Consider the following 21,957-nt stretch of genomic DNA (forward strand, 5'->3'; position numbering starts at 1 on the left):
AACATAATCTTTCCATCTACTTTGCGTTTGCATTTTCCTCCATCTATTCCATGCATTAGTCTTGCACTGTCTAGCCACTTTCACATATAGTATCGTACCACTCCTTCCCTTTTTGACAGTTTACTCTTCCCTTTGGTACATACTTCTCCACTGCAGTATTATATATCTTGATAAACTTGTTCCATTTCTCCTGCAAATCCTTTTCATCTTCAAAACATTTCCAGCTCACAGCCACAAAGTATCTCCTTATTTCTTCAAAATTTGCTTTATTATATCTATATCTTTCTATTTTGTACCCCTCATCTATTTTTAATATTTCTGTACTGAGACTTATTTCAACTAGTATGTGATCACTTTTTCCTAATAGACATTCATAATTAATTTTTTCTATGATCTCTTTGTCACTGGTGACACTGGTGTGTGTGTGTGTGTGTGTGTGTGTGTGTGTGTGTGTGTGTGTGTGTGTGTGTGTTATTTATTCCTATGTATCTAATTTACGCAAGTGAATGTATGTATACTGCAGTATTCTCTCCCTCTCTCTCTCTCTCTGTGTGTGTGTATGTGTGTATGTGTGTGTGTGTGTGTGTGTGTGTGTGTGTGTGTGTGTGTGTGTGTGTGTGTATTTACCTATTTGTGTATTACAGGGCCCGAGCTAAGCTCTCTGTGTCCTGTTTCCTTGTCCACTCCTGTCATATCTCTCTTTCATCTGATTGACACACACTGCATCAACGACATCACTGCTCAGTTTATTCCACTTATCAATACTACGATGCGAGAAATTGTATTTCTCACGTCATTTAGACAGATGTCCTTTATTAGTTTTTTCCATGTCCTCGGAGATGATTACTTGTGGTCACCTTTATCAACTCTCTGTCCAGTATGTCAATCTTGTTCACCAATTTATACATATTTATCATGTCTCCTCTTGTTCTTCTCTCTTCTAATGTGGTCAGCCCCAGCTTCCTCAGTCTTTCCTCATAGTCTAACTCCTGAGTCCTGGTACCATCCTTGTTGCCAGCCTCTGTACCCTTTCCACCTTCTTCACATTTTTCTTCATATGCGGTGACCAGACAAAGCTGCATATTCTAACTGGGGTCTTATTAAGGTGCATAATATCTTCTTCATCATTCCTTCATCTAGGTAGTGGAATGCAAGGCCAATATTTTGAAGCATGTTATATGTTTTCCAAAATATCTTGTTAATGTGTTTCTCCGGTGACAAAGTGTTTTGCACGGTTACTCCTAAGTCTTTCTCCTCATTGGTCTCTTTAATTTTCTCATCACCCAGCCTGTAATCCCTGTTTGGTCTGTATCTACTTCTTCCCATTTTCATAACATGGCTCTTGTTTATATTAAATTCCATCTGCCACTCTTTACTCCACTCATATATTTTATCAAGATCTTCCTGTAACTTGTTACAATCTTCCACATTCTTTACTCTCCTCATAATTTTAGTATCGTCCAAAACATGTTCATGTAACTGTCAATTCCTACTGGCATATCATTAACATAAATCAAAAACATGATGGGACCAAGCACTGACCCTTGTGGAACTCCACTGGTTACCTTCTTCCACTCGGACTTCCTTCCTCTCACCACTGTTCTCATTTCTCTTCCCACTAAGTAATTTTCCATCCATTTTGCTAGTTTATCATTTACTCCTCCAATTTTCTTTAGTTTCCACATCAGTCTATTGTGTGGTACTTTATCAAAGGCCTTTCTCAAGTCCAGGTAGATAGCATCCACCCATCCCTCTCTATGTTGTAGTATGTCAGTCACTCTTGAATAAAAACATAATAAATTGGATACACACGATCTTCCTTTTCTGAAACCAAACTGCCTTTCACTCAGAATGTTTTCACTTTCTAGATACTCACTCCACTTAGCTTTAATTACTTCTTCACATACCTTGCACAATATACTAGTCAACGATACTGGTCTATAATTTAACGGTTCCATTCTACTACCATTCTTATATATAGGCACAATGTCAGCTCTTTTCCACTCTTTCGGGACTAATCCTGTTCGTATGGAGGTTTCCACAATATCAAATACGGGTTCAACAATTGATCCTTACATTCTTTTAGCAACCTCCCAGATATGCCATCAGGCCCCATTGATTTATTAATATCCAGATTGCTTATAATTTTCCTTACATCTTCTTTAGTAACCATGATGTCCTGCATTTGCTTTATTTCCGTAGGCCCTTCTCCTATAAAATGCTCCTCCTTTGTAAACACTTTGCAAAAGTTGTCGTTCAAAATTTCAGCTATATCTCTAGCATCCTCATATACTTCTTCCCCATTTTTTACCTTTTCTATTGCCTCCCTTTTATTTAGTTTTCCATTTATGAATTTGTAAAACATTTTAGGGTCACTATCACAGTTTTCCACCACTCTCTGTTCATATTCCTTCTGTGCTGTTCTCCTTACTTCAACATATCTATTCCTTGCTGTTTTGTAAACTTCTCTTGATAATACATCACTGTTTTTCTTAAGTTTCTTCCATGCCTTTTCTTTGTTCTTTTTTGCTTCTTCACAATTTCTATTAAACCACTGTTTATTATTTAAAGTCCTCTTTCTGTGATATGGCACAAACTTCTTCACAGCAGAGTTATATAAATCCATAAATTTATCGTATTTCAATTGCATATCCCCTTCCTGGTATACCACAGACCAGTCAATTTCATTAAAGAACTCCCTCATATGGTTATAATTTGCCCTAATATAATTTAATTTTTCCTCCCTGTGTTCCACAATCTTATCTGTGCTTAATTCCGTATCCAGCTCAAAGCTTAGGACATCATGGTCGCTTTTCCCCAAGGGACATTCATGTTCAATTTCCTCTTTTAGGGAGATGCCCCTGGTAAATACCAAATCCAACCTTGCTGCAACATCTTGTCCCCTGCACCTTGTTGGTGATCTCACCCACTGTGTCATCAAGTTATTTGTTGCTACCTTTAACAATTCCTCTGCCCACTCACCACCGTTCACCACTTCGTAGTCTTCCCACACTATTTCTTTACAATTAAAGTCTCCGACTATCATCACTCTATCCTTTCTGATGAGTTCTTGCTTCATTCTGTCTAGAGTATTTCTCATCACCATTTGATACTGTTCATATTCCCAAGCACTGGTTCTGGGTGGTATGTATACTGTTATAATATTAATGTCCCTCTTACCATCTGTTATAAGCATACTTATCACTTCCTCATTTCTCTTACTATAGTTCACCTCCTTCACTATCAGATCTTCCTTAGTAAGAACCATTATACCACCACCTCCTTTATTTTTCTATCATTTCTCCATACTTTGTAGTGTTTTACATCAAACCAATCTAGCTTTATTTCGGCCTTAACTTTGTTTCCACCACACACATTATGTCCGGTTCATTGTTTCTTAGGTAATCCATACATTCTAGCCTCTTAGACAGAAATCCATCTATATTCGTGTAAGTCACTTGAATTCCATTCCTAGTCTCTTTCTTCCATGTTTCTGTCAGTGTAATGTCTATTCCGTCTGTTTTATCCACCACTTCTTCAGCCTCCCATTTCTCATCCTCCAAAAAAACTTGGTCTTTTCCTCCTCGGTTCTTTCGTCATTCCTCTCTCTCACCTCAGTTACAAGCTCTTTCATTTTCATCCGTTCATCCTGTGACATATTTCTTCTTATGTAAATTGTTTTGGTTTCCTCAGAGTCCTTAAGTTTCCAAGCCCTCCTCAGCAAGGCCTCAGCTGCCACCTGAGACTTTAATTTCAATTTCAATGGTCTACTTTTGCCTTCCTCAAAAGCTCCTAGTCTAACACTTTCTTCTACCTCAGCATATAGGCACTCTTCCTCTTCTGAGATCTTATTCAGTAAAGACTTAATCCTGTCATTTTCCTTATCTCTCCTATCTTGCCAGTTCCTGTTTGTTTCCTCCCTCAATCCTGTTATGATCACGCATTTTTTTTTTTCAGCAATATCTCTCACTACATACTCATTTTCCTTTAATGCCTTTACCATTTCACTCTGTGTAATCACTTTATTTTCTTCTTCCTGCTTTTTCACTATCTCCCTAAAGGACTTTTGTACTTCCTGGTGTTCTTGCTTCACTTCTTTCATCTTAGCATCTATTAGGTTAAGGCATTCCTCCTTCCCCAGGTCCCCTTCAGATATTTTCTTCTCCATTTCGAGGAGTTTAGCCTTCATCTCATCACACTGTTTCCTTAGCTGTTTGTTTTCTTTCTCCATTTCAACTTTTTCCCTCAACAACTCTTTGTTCTCTATCGTTAACAAATAGATTTCTTTTTTGAAGGACTCGTTTTCCGCTAAGACTCTATCCAGTTTTTCTTCTATGGAACTAATGCTTAGAAACTTACTTTCTAATGCCTGGATTCTTGCATCCATGTCAAAATTTTCAAGCCCTCTTGGAGTGGTAACAAAACCTTCAAAGTCCCTGGCTGGAGTGGACATTGTGGTATTTATCGCCAGCTGGTCTTGTCCAAAACAAACACCGTGGACAATCTCCGCTCAGGGACCACCCTCCATATCCCGCTTGAAAATGGTCCACTTTTTGCACTTTACGACAGTAGGACATTAATAGGACATTAACACAGAGATACCCGGGCCCTATAAACACCATAGGTATTTTCTCCTCTTCCCCAGCCACAGTCGGAGACGAGCCGTCCTCAGACCTCCTGCTTCGGCGGTGGCTAGCGTGTGTGTGTGTGTGTGTGTGTGTGTGTGTGTGTGTGTGTGTGTGTGTGTGTGTGTGTGTGTGTGTGTGTGTGTGTGTGTGTGTGTGTGTGTGTGTGTGTGTGTGTGTGTGTGATAATAAGTTACATGGGTAAAAAATGAATAGATGTTTATGGACTGTAGATGTAGCAAGCACATGGTGTGTGAGCAATTAAAGGATTACAACCACCTGGAAGGAAGTGTGGTGCATTGGGGTCTCAAGCAGCTTAACTTTACTACCTGCACCCTCTCGATGCTCAATCCACTAACAAAACGGACTGATCATCGCAGGAGCAATTTTGTGACACTGTCAGCAATGCAGAGTCCCCAGCCGCTCAGACCTAGAACCAGGATGACAGCCAGTACTGAGGCCTTACCTGCTGAAATCATCATTGCCTGGCTTCTGGAATCTCTGAGACAGTGCACTGCTCTTACTTGGCTCCTCTGAAGGCCTGAGGAACTTCTGTGAAAACCTGAAAGGAAACCAGAATCAGTTAAAGTAAAGGAATCAATAATGCATTGAGGTGGTATGATCATTTGGAGAGGACAGAGAACATAGAAGACACCTTTCCTCTCTCTCCTCTCTCTACTAACCTGGAACTGTCTTCTCTGAAGTGATGATCCTCTTTCTTGCCACCCTTTTTGCTTCTGTTTCTGCTGCTGCTTCTACTAGATTCCTTACTATTGCTGCTGCGGCTGCTACTGCTTCCACTACTGCTTGAACTACTACTTTGTCTATGATGGTGTCTTCTCCTCCTCTCTTTACTCCTGTCTCTTCTCTCCCTACTTTTGCTCCTATTTCTTCTTTCCTTCCTAACTCCTGCACTTCTTTCTCTTTCTCGACTTTTGCTTCTGTTCTTGTTTGCATCTCTATCTCTGCTTCTGCTTTTTCTTCTGTCTCTTTCCCTGCTTCTGTTCCTCATTCTATCTCCTTCTCTGCTTTTGCTCCTCCTCTCCCTTCTTCTGTCTTGGCTCCTAGAAACATTCTCCCTTTGCTTCCCTCTTCCTTCAGCCTCTGCCAGCAGTTCATTAAATCTTGCCAATGACTGGAAGAAAAAGCAACAGTGACACAATGATCAAAAGGTTTTCAAAAGTGTTTTATGATTTTAGAGATGTTTCTGCCAGGACTGTTTACTATGAAAGAAAATAAACACTGAAAACTTAATAAATAATCTATAGCTGTAATGATCCAAATAGTTGAGAATGCTACATGAAGCGTTTTGAGTCCCTCTTGGATTCACCAATTCAAACTCCGCGCTCATAGTTTGTACGCTCGTGGCTAGGTGGCCAGGCAAGCAGGAGGAGAGCTAAACCGAATGCTGCCATTACAGCCACCGCAGCTAGCCAAACTACATTAATTTTCCAGTCTTTCCAAGGCTGAAATCTGTCCTCTCACCAGAGAGGAAGAAGTGAGGGGAGAAAATTAAAGTGCCAAATGTATGGTCTAAGTTAGGTGTTACGGTAGGAGTTTTATTCTTTGCTGAGATCAGTTTGACCCTCCTTGGGTAAACCCAGATAGTGAAGGAGTGGGTGCACCAGGTAGGTGATCCCAGGTAGGATCAGTTAGGTTAGTGGCATATTGTGTAAGAGTGTTGTGGGGTGCCGTGATGTAACTGCCCCAGTTGTGAAGTGACCTGTTTTTAAATGTAAAGCATCAGCAAGTGTGTCTTAGTGCTTCTGGTCTTGAGGTTGTGTTGTGCTCCATCTGCTCATACGCACGCTGAGTCTCTGAATTAGCTTGTGACTGCTCGCACAGCTAAGCTACCACCCCTGTAATGGGTTGAACTGCTACATGGCAATTAGACACAATTCTGCGTTCTGTAGTGTCTCCGCCAGTTTTTTTCACCCCTCCAACTGCTAACTCTGTACAAGGGCCTTATCCGTCCTTGTATGGAGTACTCTTTGCATGTTTGGTGGGGATTCCACTCATACTGCTTTACTGGATAGGGTGGAATCAAAAGCTTTTCATCTCATCAACTCCCCTCCTCTGACTGACTGTCTTCAGCCTCTTTCTCACCACCGAAAAGTTGCATCTCTATCTTTTATTGCTATTTTCATGTTAACTGCTCTACTGATCTTGCTAACTGCATGCCTCCCCTCCTCCTGCAGCCTCGCTGCACAAGGCTTTCTTCTTCTCATCCCTATTCTATCCAACCCTCTAATACAAGAGTTAACCAGTACTCTCAATTATTTATACCTTTCACTGGTAAATCTGGAACTCCCTACCTGCTTCTGTATTTCCATCTTCCTACGATTTAACTTCTTTTTTAAGAGAGAAGTGTCAAGACATTTGTCCCTCGCTTTTGGATGACTCTTTTGACCTTTTGGGGAACCTGCAGTTCCAGTGGGCCTTTATTTCCTAACATTTTGTTGCCTTTGGCAGCCTTCCCTCTTGCATAAAAAAAAAAGGGTATCAAAACAGCTTATAGCTTTTAAAATTCACTGAATCTTGCCAGAAACTGAAATGAAAACAGCAGTTTTTGCATAATGCTGCAAGATAGAAAGAAAGAAAGAAAGAAAGAAAGAAAGAAAGAGAAAACAACTTCCAAGGGCATATTCTATAATTAACTAAGATTCTCTACAATGAATGCATAAAAAAAATACTGCTATGAGAACTGATAATTTTTGTGGCAGTTGAAAATAGACTTCATGGCAGCCATTGCACAATCTTCAAGTAAAAAGGTGCAATGTAGCTCACCCCCCATCGCTGAGCAGCAATCTCCTCCAGTGACCTGCCTTCAGAGCTGGCCTGCTCCTTGGCACGCTGCAGGGCCTTCCTCAGCCAGCCAGCGTCCAGTCCCGTGATCTGTGAGGCCGCTGCTGCTGGCGCTGGTACTGCCTTCTGCTGCTCCTGTGGCAAGCCTGTTCCTCCATCTTTGTAGTAAGGGTTCAGCTCTCGGGCATGTGACCCTGGCTGGGGGAGTGTAGAACAAAAATTAGGCAAGCAATACTTTTTCTACCAATAAACAAGACATACAGGTATATACCAAGGCTGTCTCTGCTAAAAAAAAAAAGGCAGAAAGGCAAGACAAGGTACACAGCATTCACACTTATTCTTTGGTTTAGGTAGTATAGAAGGATAATTAGGCAAACAATACTTTTCGTGCTAGATGAGACAGTAATAAAAAAAAAAACATAGACCAAGGCTGTCCTCTCACAAAGGCTGAAAGGCAAGACAAGGCACACAATATTCACTTTCACATTAGCCTTTGCTTCTTGGTCTCTGTGTATCAGCTACAAATCTTGGGCACCTTTACTACACCTACCTTGGCAGCCTCCCTTTTTCTCTTTTCTTCCTCCTCCTTGGCCTTCTTCCTGCTGGTGCCTTCACGCTCTCTCATTTCATCACGAGAAAAGGTACCAAAGAGTGATGTCATCTGCAGGATACAAAAGACAATACTTTGCTGAATTTAATAAGAGTTGTAATGATGCTACAGGTATTTCAACCACTATTTTTAATCTTTTATCTATTTTTTAATCTTTTTATGTAGAAGGGTAAATCTGGTCAAGGGCAACAAAAAAGATTAAACAAAAAGGCCCATTTAGATACCAATCCCCAAACAGGTTCAAGAGATCTAGCAGAAACAAAGGGATAAATCTTGAAACCTCCTCTTAAATGAGTTCAGCCCATTGGAAGATGAAAATATAGAAACAGCTAGGGAGTTCCAGAGTTTACCAGGTCTTAATATTAGTGACTATATGTGAATGACTGTAGAAGGCTATTCTTTCTATCCTGACTGTACTATTAAGAAAACTCAAATCTGGTATGTATGAGTGATGAAAATGCAGAACTATGTCTGTCAGCTTTTCTTTTTACCAGAAGGTTAACACTTTCCTACACTGTCAAATAGCTGCAGTTTTCTGTTTTCTTCATGCTTTCTTATACTAGGTTAAAGATTTCCCAAGAGTACCTCCATCCAGCTGTCGCGCTTCAAAGGCTCCTCTGACTCTGAGGCGCTCTCTTGTTGGGATAGCTGTAGGCCCTTGATGGCAGGCTGGGGACTTGGAGCCTTCGCTGGGGTCAATGAGCTGGTGGAGGCAGTGCGCGCTACCCACACATCTTGTTCCGTGCTCTCATCACCTTCACTGTCACTGCTCTGAATAAAATATTTATATCACTTAATGGTACAGCATTTCAATCTTGTTTGTAAAAGAAAGAGAAGTATTACATAACTCTATATATCTATAGCATTTTTATCTTGCTGCTTCATTATTCTGCTTTCTTTTATTCTAAAACTTCTTACATGAATGTTATCTCATGTGGGAAAGAGAAGATTGTATTATAAAACACAATTTTGTGAAGCTTTATTTCTGATAAGTAAAAAAGCAGGTAGATAAAAGAAACATTAAAAATGAAAAGCCTTGAAAACATATCAAATACAATCATATACATTGGTACCTTGCCATAACGGACTTTGCAATAATAAACACCTCCTCACCACAAAGTGTCCATTATGGTGAAGTACCACTGTATAATGTGAATGGGGTTGAGAAGAGATGCACTTTCCTCTGACTGTGACTGACATGAAACAAACATAAATTAAATAAATAAATAAATAAATAAATAAACAAATAAAAAATGAATAAAGAAATAAAATAAAATAATAATAATAATAATAATAATAATTACATAAATAAATAAAAAATAAATAAATAAATAAAATATAAATCTAAGATAACATGAGATACAAGAAATAATCATAACCAAAGAGAACTGGAAACAAATTATCATTAAAAAATATGCAAGAAAAGGCCCAAAACCAACAACACAGATACATTTCAACACCTCAACTGACCTATCACCACAACACAGCCTCACTTACTGATGAGGACGAATCTTTTCTCTTGCTTTTCTTGGCTTTTTTCTCCTTCTTCTTTTTCTTTTTCTTGTCCTTTTTCTTCTTCTTCTTGGCTGAGTTGTGATCCTGAGAAAGCCTGGCCTCCACAGACGGCAGCATCCAGGTGTGCTCACCCCTCTGCCGTGCTGCCTCCTCCTTCTGTTGCCGTGTCTCAAACTCCTGCTGAGCCTGAGGGAAGGATAGGCAGTTGAATTTTTATTTTTTTTTTTATTTTTTATAGAAGATGGGAGGCTGGCCAAGGGCAACAAAAAATATCACATTTTTTTCTTCTTTCTCTCTCTTTTTAAAGAATATCCAGTTATGGTAAGCATTTTGAAAGTTCTCTCTTGATAGAAGGAAGAAATACAAAAGTAGGCAGAGTTCCAGAGTTCCCAGTAACGACAAATTGAGATTAGATACTGGTTAACTTTTGCATGTGTGTATATTCATTTTTAGTGGTTCAAGAATGATAGCAACTTTCAATCATTTAAGACCTTCCTTGTCAGATAAATGCAGTTAAGAATTCTGCATTTATGAATCAGTGCTGACAAAATGCCTTAAACTCTTTAATGTCGTTAATAGCTGAGGAATATGACAAATTCAAAATGTTTTGGAGCTGTCTTTGAGAATTTTGTATAATATAAACCAGGCTAGATAAAATTACTTCATTTATAACTCTGAGAATAAGTACACTGAATGCTCTTAACCTGAGACTTCTTTTATTTAAGAGGGAAAACTGGCTAGAACAACAAAAATTATTGAGCAAAAAGGCCAACTGAGCTGCCAGTTGTCAAACAGTGTCAATCTCCTCTAGCCCATAAATTCCCATGAAAAGCCCACACAGTATATATATATATATATATATATATATATATATATATATATATATATATATATATATATATATATATATATAGAGAGAGAGAGAGAGAGAGAGAGAGAGAGAGAGAGAGAGAGAGAGAGAGAGAGAGAGAGAGAGAGAGAGAGAGAGAGAGAGAGAGAGAGAGAGAGAGAGAGAGAGAGTTAGCCAAAAGAATGGGGTAATTGTATTGAAATAAGTCCGGATCATAGGTACAAAAGCAGGTAGGGAGTTCCAGAGTTTAAGAGAGTAAGGGATGAATTACTGCTGAGAGTGCTGGTTAACTCTCATGTTAGAAAGGTAGACAGAATAGAATATTTAATTCAGATATATATATATATATATATATATATATATATATATATATATATATATATATATATATATATATATATATATATATATATATATAGAGAGAGAGAGAGAGAGAGAGAGAGAGAGAGAGAGAGAGAGAGAGAGAGAGAGAGAGAGAGTGTTAGCCAAAAGAATGGGGTAATTGTATTGAAATAAGTCCGGATCATAGGTACAAAAGCAGGTAGGGAGTTCCAGAGTTTAAGAGAGTAAGGGATGAATTACTGCTGAGAGTGCTGGTTAACTCTCATGTTAGAAAGGTAGACAGAATAGAATATTTAATTCAGATATATATATATATATATATATATATATATATATATATATATATATATATATATATATATATATATATATATATATATATACCTATACATTACAGCACAAATATCCAATACTACTCACCTTCTCCAGGATATTTTGTCTTGCCTCCCGTTCCCATTGCCGTTTCTGTTCCTTCTCCCGGGCACTCTCAAAGTTGATCAGTGATGCCGACATCTTGCAGGAGTTTCTCTGTTCCTTCCTCCTCTTTGTATTCCAACAGATTCACAGTTATGCAAACCCCTCACTCTGGCATGATAAAGAAGTTTTATTAGAGTTGACATACAAAACAACAAAGATATTTTGCTAAGATTTATTCTGGTAGGTGCTTAGAGGCCTGAAGTGACATATACTGGGAAGTTAATACTACTTGAAATTGTGTCGTGAGTTGTTATAGTTGGTCCAGTTAAGGAAGTTATTGTGCTAAATTTCACTGTCCTTTGGCCTTCAACCTGAGAACCCTTTGTCTGATTTTTTTCTTTTTTTCTTATGTAAGGGGGAAAAGCTGACCAAGGACAACAAAACAATCAACAAGAAAAAGTTAACTGAGATGGCAGTCCCCAAACAGGGTCCAGAAAATTAGCTAAAAGAATGGGATATATGTCTTTAAATCTCCCTCTTAACACATTCCCTACGATACAGCCCACTGGTGAGTCATCAGTTGTTATCTACTGTTGCAATGTGACCCACTGGTGAGTCATCAGTTATCCACTGTTGCGATGTGACCAATTGGTGAGTCATCAGTTGTTATCCACTGTTGCGATGTGACCCACTGGTGAGTCATCAGTTGTTATCCACTGTTGCGATATGACCCACTGGTGAGTCATCAGTTGTTATCCACTGTTGCAATGCGCCCCACCGATGGGTCGTACAACAGTTTTCACATACATTACATTTTAATCTTACTATTAATAGAAATTGGATTATACAGTAAAATTGCAAGAAACAGTATTTGTAGAAGGGCATAATAAACACTGACTGATAAATAATATAAAGCTTATTTCATTTTTAGTGTTATGAAAATTATATGGAAAATAGTCTTCTTGTTTCCATATTTTCCTTCTAATACTTGCAAAAAAATTATATTATCTTGCATATTTTTCCTTCAGAAGAACATAAAACTTTTTTATAATAAATCATTGAAACAGATATCATAATTGGACTTTCCTTGACATGCTTCAATGATTTTTCATATTTTTCTTGATATTATTTGGACAAATTATAAGAAAAGCTGCATACATAAATAAACATTAGTAAAGAAACAAAACATAATAAATGAAAAAAATACCTGCTATAAAAATTAACTAAGAAATATTCTTTTTCTAATACATGTAAGAAAACTATATTATCTTGCATTTTTTTTTTCCGAACATAAAACTTTTCTATAACAAATGATTCAAACTGAGATATCACAATTGGACTTTCCTTGATAAGCTTCAATAATTTTCTTTATTGATCTTTTCATAATTTCATAATTTTCCTGATATCATCTTTATTATCTTATTTCATCTTCTCTCTCTTCTGTTGAACTAAGTTGACCATAAAACTGTGTAGTATTCATTTTCTAAATATGCAAAACAAAGAGACAAAAATATATAAACAAATTTAGGAGAGGTAAAATATAGTACAGTATTGACACGTACTGAATATCGACAAATAAACTATATCCACCGGTGGGTCATATCACAGAGAAGTCATAGATTTTTTACAGCATGCAATGTGACCCAGCAGTGGGCAAACATTTTGAGGTTGCCTGTTCATTTGGGTGTTCTCCCAGAGAACACTTTGCTATTCTTGCTTACTGGCTTGACTGACACTGACATGACGATAATCTATTTGTATTGTAGTGCAGGAGAGATCACCCCGCTGGCAGTCACAGGGAACGTGTTAATGAGTTCAAGTCATAGGGAAGTGGAAATAAAGAAGCCGGCAAGGAGTTCCAGAGTTTACAAGAGAAAGAGATGCAGTCAGGGAAAGGGAAAGGAATATCTAATACTTTCTCCTCATTCACTTCAATACTTTAAACGTGAAAAAAAAAATCAAGATGATTTTCATGAATTATGCCCATTTATCTACTTTTAATTTGGACTTGCTGCCTCTATATCAGTGGTCTTCAACCTTTTCTAATGTTGTCCACCCCTAGTTGTGATTAAGTAGAAGCTGTCCACCCCACCCCGAAAAAGTCTCATTAAAAATCTCACGTTTTTAATATTTGTATTTGTATTTGTAGTATGTATTTTAAGAAATATAGAAGAGAGAGAAAGAGAGTCTCTTGTATATTATACAGACACATGCAGGTGAGAATCTCGTCCACCCAGTAGTCCACCTCTCACTTAATCTCATCCACTATAAGGTGGACTGTCCACCCAGGTTGAATAGCACTGCTCTAGATCAACAAACCTTACAGTATTCCATTATCACTGCATTTTCCGGTTTAATTGCAGTTTCCCCCAATAAACCGCACGTAAGTATGAAGTGTCTCACGGTCTAGATCACACTGCTAGGAGCATTTCTAATCCCATATTACCTTGACGCAAACTAATACTAAGGTCGGGACGGAATTTCAAAGATCTACCTCAGTTTTTAGCTGGGATCCTATTTCCACAGTCATTGAAAGGATAATGAGTGTGTACATGTGTTTGTTATCAATGCTGCGCAGACGGTCTAGGTGTGTGACTCTCAGTCATGTATTCTGACGTTTAATGATGTCTGGTTGCCTGCTAACAATCATGGAAGTCATTGTTTCTTCCTGCCAATCATGTGCATGTGTGTCTAGGAAGGGATAAATACCATGGCTACTGTCTGGGATACATATGGATAGTGCACTTACACATACTGGGAATTCATTGCGAAATTTTACGAACAGTCAAGTGTAGCGATCGACTTCCTACGGAAACACGGTGTATTGCCCAAAGCGGCTGCTGCTAGCCTCTACAAACCACAGTCAACGCGACAGTGTACCAGACAGCATGCGCCACCGGTAAATCTATAGAACAGCAACTCCTTACATATTCTTTTCTATTACCCCCTTTCCCCTCCACAAGCTTGGGGGCACTTGGGGAATCAGGGTTTTTTTTGGGGGGGAGCCAAAAGAGGTGAGATATGGCGATCCAAAAAAATCTAAGGACAAAAACCTAACCTAACGTAACCTAACATAACCGGGGAGGCTGTTTCCCCCGGACCCCCCCTACAACACTAACCTAACCCTAACATAAACCTAACCTAGTTGGGGAGGCAATGCCCCCCCGGACCTCCCCTCCAACACTAACCTAACCCTAACATAAACATAACCTAACGTATCCTTGCTTTGGGGCAGCTTCCCTCCCCCCCACACCAGTTCTCTTATAGCTTCACACAATATGCCCTACCTCTACCAATACCCCTCCTCACAATACCTTAACGAAAGGATGAAGGTCCTGGCTGGTCCTCTTCTCGATTGTACACTAACTTGCATCGCAGGAGCGATGATTTCCCAGTAATCAAATTCGCAACCTTTACAACTAATGTCACTGGTGGCCATGGCTCAACTGCGCACACAGATGTCTCTGTGCACCTGTCTGCCCAGCTGTGCCCCGCCTACGAATACATATAGCATAACATAACATAACATAACATAACATAAATAATAGGATAACAAAGGGCCACCAGGGCCCATCTAGGTTATCCTGTATCAGTCGCACAGCGACCTCGTCATCAGTACTTAAAGATACACTTACAAGTACACAATACATTATATACTAATTCTAAATATTTGGCCCATTAACAGCAGCAAAATTTTCTACAATTTGTGGTCCCCATACATGGGGATCATGTCTTGTTTAACTATAGTAAATTTCTTATAAAACCCCATAAATGGGGATCATGTCTTGTTTAACTATAGTAAATTTCTTATAAAAACTATCATGCAGTGCTATACATAATTATAAATCTAATAAATTTAAGTGCTTATCTAATCTGTTTTTAAACATTGTCAAACTAGTGCTATTTACAACCGTCTCTGGCAATGCATTCCAGAAGTCTACCACCCTATGACTAAAGAAATATTTTCTTATATCTAACCTGCAGCCTTGCTTTCTAATCTTCCTGCCATGATTTCTAGTCCTACTTCCCTCCTCTAAGGTAAAGAAAGATCTCACATCTATGTAGTTTGTATCTGAGAACATTTTAAATAACTCTATCATATCCCTCTTATACATCTCCTCTCAAATGAAAACATGTTTAATTCCTTTAATCTATCTCTATACTCCAGGCGCTTTAATGCTGGTATCATCCTAGTTGCTCTTCTCTGAACTGCTTCTAACATGTTGATATCCTGCCTATAGTGGGGTGACCAGGCCTGTATGCAATACTCTAAATGGGGCCTAACATAGGAATTATATAAGCTACGCACCACTTCCTTACTTTTATAACTAACATTTCTATTTATAAAACCCAGGATCCTATTTGCCCTATTTCTTGCTTCTAAACATTGCTTTGAAAATTTCATAGTCCTGTCTATCACTACTCCTAAATCCTTTCCTTCCTCTACTGCCTCTAGCCAACATCCCTCCATCTCATAGTTAAAGTTTGTGTTGTCTTTACCTAAATGCATAACCTGACACTTTTAGAATTAAACTCCATCTGCCACCTGTCTGCCCATGCTATCAGCCTGTCCAGGTCTCGTTGTATTCTGTAATTGTCCTTTTCACCCTGTACTGCACATGCTATCTTAGTATCATCTGCAAACTTTGATACTTTGCTACTAATTCCTATATCTAAATCGTTAATGTACACCAAGAAAAGAAGAGGTCCTAGCACTGATCCTTGGGGTACCCACTAACCACTTCCTTCCACTCAGACATTGCCCCATTTAATACTACTCTCTGTTTCCTATCAGAAAGCCATTCACTAATCCAATCAACTAACCTACCCCCTATCCCATGTAGTCTCAATTTGTACACTAGCCTCCTATGCGGTACCTTATCAAACGCCTTGCTAAAATCTAGATATATAACATCTATGCTATTTCCATCATCTAACTCCTTGGTAATATATTCTAAGATATCGAGCAAATTTGTAAGACAGGACCTCCCTGATCTAAAGCCATGTTGGGTATCTCTAATTAATCTATTCTCATTTAAATGCTCCCAAATACTACCCTTAATGATTTTCTCTAGTATCTTACATACTATACTAGTTAAACTGATCGGTCTATAATTATTCGCATCATCCTTCCTACCTTTTTAAATATTGGAGTAACATTAGCTAACTTCCAGTCCTGAGGTATCTCAGCAAACCTAAGTGATCTTTCAAAGATTAACTTAAGTGCTTCAGAAATACTGTCTACACCCTCCCTAAGTACTCTGGCATGTAGCTCATCAGGACCACTAGCTTTCCTATCGTCTAGTTCAAGAATAAATTTCCTAATAATTCCCGGTTTTATATCAATATTTTCTAAAGCTCTTAAACTACTCGTCGCACTGTTTGTAACAGGATTTCCTATTCTTTCCTAGTAAATACTGAAGAAAATTGTTCATTCAATAATTCTACTATGTCTTCATTTTGATCCACTACTACACCATCTTTTCTGAGTGGTCCAATCCTATCCTTATTTCTTTTATCACTGACCTTGTAATAACTATATAATTTTTGGGATCTTTACTCCCAGCTCTAGCTAGTTTTATCTCTGCCTGCCTTTTACTTTTTTATAACCTTACTCAAATCATCTCTGACCTGTCTGTACCTAATCAAATCTACATCTTCCCACTTTTCTGCAACTCTCTGTATGCCCTCTTCTTCTCTCTGATCTGGCTACCTATCTCATGAGTCCACCATAATGGCTTCCTGTTTCTCTGCCTTATATCTTTGTAAGGGATACACTGCATCACTATACCCTTTACTACAACCTTAAAAATATCCCACATCTCCTGTGCAGTTTTATTTCCAAAACTATCTTCCCAGTTTACCTCTCCTAATAACTGACGTAACCTACCATAATTGCCTTTCTGATAGTTTGGGACTCTAGTCTTATTCACTATATTATCCCTACTGGAATTAATGATAAATCTAATTATATGATGGTCACTGTTTGCTAAAGTCTCTCCTACCTCAACTTCCTTTAAACAATGCTCAATATTTGTTAGTACTATGTCTAAAACCTTCCTCCCCCTAGTAGGTTTATCTACCATAATTCCCATTGGTGCAGCTTGTGGTGTTAAGAGGTGGTGGCACGTCTTTGGACAAAAGAACTATAGACACAATAAGAATCCTATTCAGCAGTTACCCACAAACCCAGGATGTGAACAACAGACAGTCACTTCCTGTTACCCACAAACCCCAGATATATACAATAGACAATAGCAATGTTTACTATTTGGACTTAGACTCCGAGTGACGTCTCTAATTTCAGTGAGGCAATGTGACATAACCGTGTGTGACCCCCAAACAAGACCACAAGGTACGTGTTCTCCATTAACTACTCATCATTTTGTGTTATTATTGCACAGATTAGAGAGGAGGTCCTGTTCTAAAGATTTACGGTCAATTTCTTTGTATACTTAGGGAATTTCTTTCACTTGTAGGGAAATATCCCTAGATTTTTAATACTTTTTTGGGGGGTTACGTTACCTTTGAATAGGTTAGGTTATGTTACGATAGGTAAGGTTAGGTTAGATTAGGTTAAGTTAGGACAGGTAAGGTTAGGTTACATTAGCTTTCCGGTTGTATTGGAATATACTAATGGTGGGGGTTCAAGGTGGGGGCCACAGCCCCCTGGTTATAATAGGTTTTACGTTGTTTGCTACAATTAGGAAATTTCCTTGACTTGTAGGGAAATTTCCCTAGATTTTCAAAGTCTATATATATATATAGCACTCGTATGTCCTCCCCGCAAAAAAAAAAAAAAAAAAAAAGAAACCGGTTCCCCACAGGCTCCCAAGCTTGCTGGAGGGGTTGCGGGAGGTAGAAATTGAGGATATTGGGTGAAACTGCAAATTTACCCGTTTTCCTTTATCAGGGATAGTCTACCCACCAGGACCAAACCGATCGTTCAACTTTACCGAGTGCCTGAGGTCTTCTAAATTTGGCCTCCATTACTCTTTACCATATGCGAGTTTCTTTGCTTGTATGTTGTACGGACGTCTTTTTTTTTCCATTCTAACTCTTGCTTGTCTTGGAGAAGAGCAGCATTACGAGTCGCTATTGTTGAGAGTTACTCTATAGCGGATGAGAAATCATCATTACGGTATTTATTTCTCTTGGCTTACCGTGATTCCCCAAGTTGTGCAATGCTGAGAGCTGCTAGGTGATTGATCGGTGTGCATCAAGGCTTGAAGTTACATTACTGACGCTACTCCATACTGTAGTATTTGGACTTAGACGTAGAAAAGCTACAACACTGACATTACAGCGAGAACATAACTCGTTGTTTTGTTGTGGTTCCTTGATCTTCAGCCTCAGCTGAGAGCAAAGTGGTAACAGGCCTATTGCAAATTTAAGCATCTTATTCAAATAAAGATAGACATTTTCAATTTGATTTCGCAAGTCACATCAAGCTCCATCAACCTGGCTTACCCACCTGAACATTTACAATCTGTTTCACTCACTTGAAAATTTGTGACACCTTTCAGAAATTCACACATCGCCATCATCTTCTTTAATAAGAAGTCTAGAGCAAAGAGGTTGAATAAAGGCAGATTGACACGTACCAATTTGCGACAGATATTTTATGTACGTAGAGTTTCGACTCATCCCTTCTAGTCTGAAAGTGTTTTCCTCCAGTGGCGATGCTAAAGCTGTGGTTGTTCTTCTTTTGGCGTACCGGAAGAATCAACAGAAAATGAAATGCATGTGGATACGTCCCTAGCTAAGTAAAAGGAAAGAAAGGAGTGTCTACCACACTCTAAATTAGCCTACATTACATTTCCCGTAAGAAAATTGTTCGTCTTAAGATCGCACCATTGCGATCAAATTAAATTCTGACGAGTCTTCAATCCTCACCTCCAACAACACCCTGCATTGAGGAAAAAGTTCTTGTAGAGTGACAACTAGTGACCCACCGTCGTTACGCACTACACTACCAAGGTATGTGAAGTTTTCCAAGATCTCAATGTCCTCGCCACACGCATGTACGGATTGTACTGTTTCATCCAGTAAGCCTCTAAACACCTGAACCTTGGTCTTGGGCCAAGAAACTGGAGTCCCAAGGGCTTTGCCTTCTCGTGCAGTGCCTCTAGAGCTATTACTAGAACCTCCGTGCAGTGACTCAGCAAAGATTACTGCATCATATGATTGTAATCTCAGTATTGCCGACAGACGCTCAAGAATGACTTTGGTCTACAATTCTGTCTAGTATATCCAGTCCATGCAAGTGTTGAAAAGTGATAGAGCAAGCACGCATCCCTGCCTCACTCCCGTATTCACAGAAAAGAAGCTGGACACGCCACCTCCACACTTCACAGCACTCACAGTCCCGGAGTAGAGGCCAGTTAATACATTAGTAATCCTTGCAGGAATCCCATGAAGACGCAGAAGATCCCAGAGTGTCTCTCAATGCACTGAATTAAACGCCTTCTTGAGATCGACATAGGCTGCAAGCATCGATCCCTTGTTGAAACTCACGTCGGCGCTCCACCAGTACGCGAAGCGCTAGGATCCGGTCAATTGTTGATTTACCCGGCGTGAACCCAGGCTATTCAGTTCTCTGTTTTCAGCAGGTGACTGCGGATATGTATCAACAGCAAATGGACAAGCACCTTGCCTGGTACGCTGAACAGTGTTATACAGCAGTAGTTGTTCCAGTCCTGACGGTCCCTTAATTTCCCCTTCCAGATAGGGATGACCAACCCCTTTTTTCCAGTCAGTGGGAATGGTACCTGAATGCCATACAGCAATCAAGACAGCATGCAACTCACGGACCATGTCCTCATGCTTTGAGCATCTCTCTCTCTCTCTCTCTCTCTCTCTCTCTCTCTCTCTCTCTCTCTCTCTCTCTCTCTCTGTCTCTCTCTCTCTAGCTTTTATTTAGAATGATGTGTGATATGTCACTGGGCATTGGAAAAAGCATCTATCACTGAAATTTTGCTTCACTGTTTGTTTCTTGCCATGTAATAAACGAGTAAAAGCAATCTTTTTGTTACAAAATTCTCCCGTAAACGGCCTGCTGTATTTCTTTGAATATTGTAGTTATTTCGTATTAACATTTAACACCATTAATAACAGGTCTACATGATATATTAGAAAACTACAATGTGGTTTACATAAGTCAAGCCATCAGTTTCTTCTTAGTTTTTCTCTAGTAATGAAAAAAAAAAAAAAGTGGCAATTTCTCATTGCTTAAAACAGTTTTGGATGTAAGTTGCAATCGTAAGCTCTGCCCACCATCTCATAAAGCTCCGCCCACTGGCTTCACTTTTTCAGTACGGATAGGCACGTGCCGCCTTTCCCAATCTAACCTCCTTGGTCTAGACTCTAGATTTATTATTATTAAAATACTCTAGACTCTAGAGTATTTTAGCGCTAGTTGAACCCTATTGTTATAGTATAATCACTTCCTTTATTTCATGGTCTAGTCTTTGAGGTAGTCAAGAATATGTTTTATTATTGGTACATATAAAGAAAAGAAGACAAAAAGCATTAAAATATACCCAGATAAGAAATTATTATAGAGACAATTACTGTATGTAGATAAAAGTTTACACCAACTCTTAGGGAAGTGCACACGCGTACTTTAAAGTACATCCAAGATTTACTGGCAGTGTATGACAAGATAATGTAAATATTTTGTAAGATTCTTTTCACACACAATTTGACACCTTGAATTTTTTTTTTTTTTTTAGAGCAAAATATAAAGGATAATACAAAAAGCTTACCTCTTTTCCTTGAAAAGATTCTTGCAACTGCAGCCACCTTCCATCTTTCGGAAAAGCTATCACTTTAATGCCCTCCAGCGTACGGTTCCCACGAATTCTCGTTTTCTGTAATGCACTTCGGGAGAAGCACAAGTCTTCCTTTGTTTATGAAACAAATGGTAATTTCATATCTTCCTCCCAAACAGAACAAGTCATATAAAAATGACCACTATTAACATTCTTTAAAGTACATTTGGGCAATAATAGGTTTTAACTATATGGGTATGGAAACGCAATTGAGTTACCTGGGAAGGTAACGGTGATGTGCCTCTGTGGTTCAATATTTACGTAATTCATTTTGAAAATCGCGAGAAGAAAGACCTCGAGATAGGACTGTATCACATTTTTTGATACGACAAATACTCTTAAACTTACAACAAATATATGATAACATCATCGAATCCAGTATCAGCAAAAATAAGTCCAACAAACCGTATATATATTTCACCAACGGCTACACAAAAACTTTATACTCTCAAGAAGGGAAACACGACACGTACAGCTGAATTACGTAAAAGTTGATATGTGGCTGGAAATGCTAACTGCTAGAAGAATCGACAGAGCTCTGCTAGTCGGAACATATTCACACAAAGCACCTAGGAAGTATCGGTGGCTGTCTTACATTTCTTATAAGAGTGCTCATCTTAGCAAAAGACTATGCGATCAAATTAAGGCGGGTTCATACATGTCAATATTAGACTGAAATTGCAAGTCGGCAGAGTTCCTGACTGGATAGTAGCAAAACAAGCTGATTTGCGACTTTGTTTACGTTGTGACATCACGAAGAAAGATTTAAAAATGTGGTGTCGATGTAAAGATTTTGGAGCTGTTGAAGGGAAAAGAGCACATCTGGGATCCTAAAAAAAAAAAAAAAAAAAAGCTAACGCAAATAGGCGTTCGATGAGATCGCTGCCACTCTCCGATGACTGCTTCCCTCTATGCAGGGTGTTGTTGGAGGTGAGAATTGAATACTTGTGATGATTTAAT

General features: G+C 38.8%; 1 protein-coding gene across 1 annotated transcript in view; it reads right to left on the reverse strand.

The window, feature by feature from the left end:
- Positions 1 to 18,526, reverse strand: part of LOC123514689 (CWF19-like protein 2) — a 67,027-nt gene extending 48,501 nt beyond the window's left edge. The window contains exons 1-8 of the mRNA XM_045272743.1: positions 18,328 to 18,526; positions 11,168 to 11,332; positions 9,538 to 9,741; positions 8,626 to 8,811; positions 7,981 to 8,091; positions 7,413 to 7,628; positions 5,309 to 5,760; positions 5,092 to 5,187 (exon numbers count right to left, since the gene is read on the reverse strand). Of these exons, the coding sequence (XP_045128678.1) occupies positions 5,092 to 5,187; positions 5,309 to 5,760; positions 7,413 to 7,628; positions 7,981 to 8,091; positions 8,626 to 8,811; positions 9,538 to 9,741; positions 11,168 to 11,260 (1,358 nt within the window). The 5' untranslated portion in view covers positions 11,261 to 11,332; positions 18,328 to 18,526. The remainder of the gene's footprint in view (positions 1 to 5,091; positions 5,188 to 5,308; positions 5,761 to 7,412; positions 7,629 to 7,980; positions 8,092 to 8,625; positions 8,812 to 9,537; positions 9,742 to 11,167; positions 11,333 to 18,327) is intronic.
- Between the last annotated feature and the right edge of the window lie 3,431 nt (positions 18,527 to 21,957).

Source organism: Portunus trituberculatus, chromosome 38 (assembly GCF_017591435.1).
Source record: "Portunus trituberculatus isolate SZX2019 chromosome 38, ASM1759143v1, whole genome shotgun sequence".
Classification (NCBI taxonomy): domain Eukaryota; kingdom Metazoa; phylum Arthropoda; class Malacostraca; order Decapoda; family Portunidae; genus Portunus; species Portunus trituberculatus.